This window comes from Bombus bifarius, unplaced genomic scaffold, assembly GCF_011952205.1.
Source record: "Bombus bifarius isolate JDL3187 unplaced genomic scaffold, Bbif_JDL3187 scf7180000009241_frag, whole genome shotgun sequence".
Lineage (NCBI taxonomy): Eukaryota > Metazoa > Arthropoda > Insecta > Hymenoptera > Apidae > Bombus > Bombus bifarius.
In genome coordinates this window covers 1-2,497 of record NW_022884987.1, presented here as the reverse complement: position 1 = coordinate 2,497, position 2,497 = coordinate 1, and the positions used below count along the sequence as shown (strand labels likewise).

Here is a 2,497-nt window from a genome sequence, read left to right as displayed (position 1 = left end):
TTAATGATTGTTTGATGGTTTTATTATTATCTCTATAATACAAAAGCACAACATCGTGTCAACAGTTTATATAGTTCGTATGCTTCTGTAGGAATACACAAATAATAGTTCTCTATCACAACGTAATCTAAAGGGAAAACCCTAACTAAATGACAAAAATATCGGTAATAACTGGAACTAATGAATGTTAAAAGCAATCAGTATATTCCATACAAACTTCCGTCAACACGATTCGTTCTTCATTCTCTCAACACACTAAGACCGCAATCTTTAAACGCTTATAAAACCATAAGCAATCGTGAAGTTTAGAATTCGCTAACTGGGCGTCTCTCAATCCAGTTTTTGATCTTGGGCAGAAGGAGGACCTTTTTCTCCAGCAGCTTCAGATTCTCGTAATTCTCGATCAGATCAGACTTGTACATAAAGTTCAAATAATCGAGCAGAGCAACGAATGTTAAATCAGCCCAAGAGAGAGTACCATCGTAGAAGTAGCCGTCATTTTCCTTCACTTGTTGGTCCAAACGTTCTAAAATGAACGGCAGCGTCTCTTCAGCAGCCTTGCGTTTTGCAGCTTTGACCTTCTCGTCCTCCTCATAGTGGAAGGCGGCAATTTCTGAAAATTTGTTTTCAGTTAAATACTATTCGCTAATGTTATACTAATTTGAATACAATGTTGTGCGAAATTTAAATGATACTGAAGATAGAATTGCAATCCTTTTTAATCCTTTGTCTTGTATTGTTGACATACGTGTATCGTTCGATTAAATCAAATATTAAATCGGATTTCAACTAATAAATACCTGAACAGATATGTACTATCTGTTATCAAGATTCTCATAAGATTTATGCAAAACAGCACTGGATACTCACTATGACGAATATCATGAATAGTATCAACAGTGGCATCAATATGAAGATTTGCCCAGTCAGTCTTTCCAGCTAAGTCATATTGTTTGGCTAAGTAACGGCAAATAGCTGTAGACTGAGCAACCTTCCTTCTATCAGCTACGAGCATAGGAAGCTGGCCATAAGGAGTCACTAAAAACATACAACTAATAGAATCAAAGATTCTATCGAACAAACAGATTATGATGCTTCTTAAATATCTAGCTTCCTGTTATTTGTTTTGGAAAGATATAATTTAATTTATTGATAATTTATCAGCAAACAAAGGGCATTGTCTCCTTAACAATACCTATTGTTCTCCCACATATCTTATAGAGCAATGGAGAGTAAACAATAATCTCTGTTATACTCTGCATAATTGTGTTCTACTTTATTTAGCTACTTTAGTTAAATTAGGAAAGATGAGATTTAAGAAACAGAATTTCTTTAAATTTTAAGCTTACAGGGCTTTATTTCTGGCCAGACGTCCTTTTTGATACGTTCATCTTCAAATGGAATACTAGCATAGCTGAAGAAGAACGGATTGGTTCTGCCAATGCCGTAACTGGGAAGTAAGTCAATTTATAGAGCGGCATCTTCCTGGAAGTATAATATATACAAAGTAAAAACAAAGAATCATTGATGACAAGAATTATATTATTACAAATTATGAAGTACAAGACAATTTAAGTAAAAAGCATCAACTACTAACTACTCGCATAGCTATTTGTATCTTTATATTTTAATATAGCTTAGATATAAAAAGAATATTATTTTTGGATGTAATAATGTATAAACTTGCGCCAAATATTATAACAAAATATTGCACTTTCTATTTAAGTAGGATAGACATATTACCGGCATTTATCTTTTTTCTATAGCAATGAAATTGTTTATAAAAAAGTTTATAAGAAAACTATCAATTAATGCAAACAACGCATTTCAAAATATTAATTACATTCGCACGATTCGTTATCTCTAGTATTAATTTAACCATATGGTTCTATACACCCAAGACCGTCTAACAGTAATTTAGTACCATTACTAGTCGTATGTACAATGTATGTTTGTAAACAACTTTCGTAAATACAAAACATTCAGCATGATTATATATTCTTCCAAACTTAAGAAACATTTTCTAATTGCATACTTAAATTTATCGATCAATTATGAACATATGATAACATTTATTTCTTTCAACTACTAATTTTCAAATCCTCTGCTGTTCCGTTAATTGAACGACGCGCCGACTTTTCGTACAAGTATCTTGTATCTTATCTGTATTATTTAGTTATCAATAAAGAAGAAACATTTTCTAATTGTATACTTAAATTTATCGATCAATTATGAACATGTAATAACATTTATTTCTTTCAACTACTAATTTTTAAATCATCTGCTGTTCGGTTAATTGAAGGATGTCGGCTTTCTGTAGAAGTATTTCATATTTATTATTTAATTATGAATAAGGAAAAACATACAAAATATAGTTTTTAAACGGTTTATTATTTATAAAGAGAAACTTTGACTCGGGATATATATACTATATATATACTATTTACTTACAATTTTTTTTTTAAGACTTCAAAGTCGAAACAAGCACAGGAAATTT

At 31.0% G+C, this 2,497-nt stretch overlaps 1 protein-coding gene across 1 annotated transcript; it reads right to left on the bottom strand.

The window, feature by feature from the left end:
• Nucleotides 1-1,481, bottom strand: LOC117214636 (glutathione S-transferase-like). Its single transcript, XM_033460832.1, is given in 4 exon segments — nt 1-613; nt 871-1,038; nt 1,350-1,427; nt 1,430-1,481. Coding segments are annotated over 4 exon segments (606 nt in total). The 3' UTR covers nt 1-305.
• Between the last annotated feature and the right edge of the window lie 1,016 nt (nt 1,482-2,497).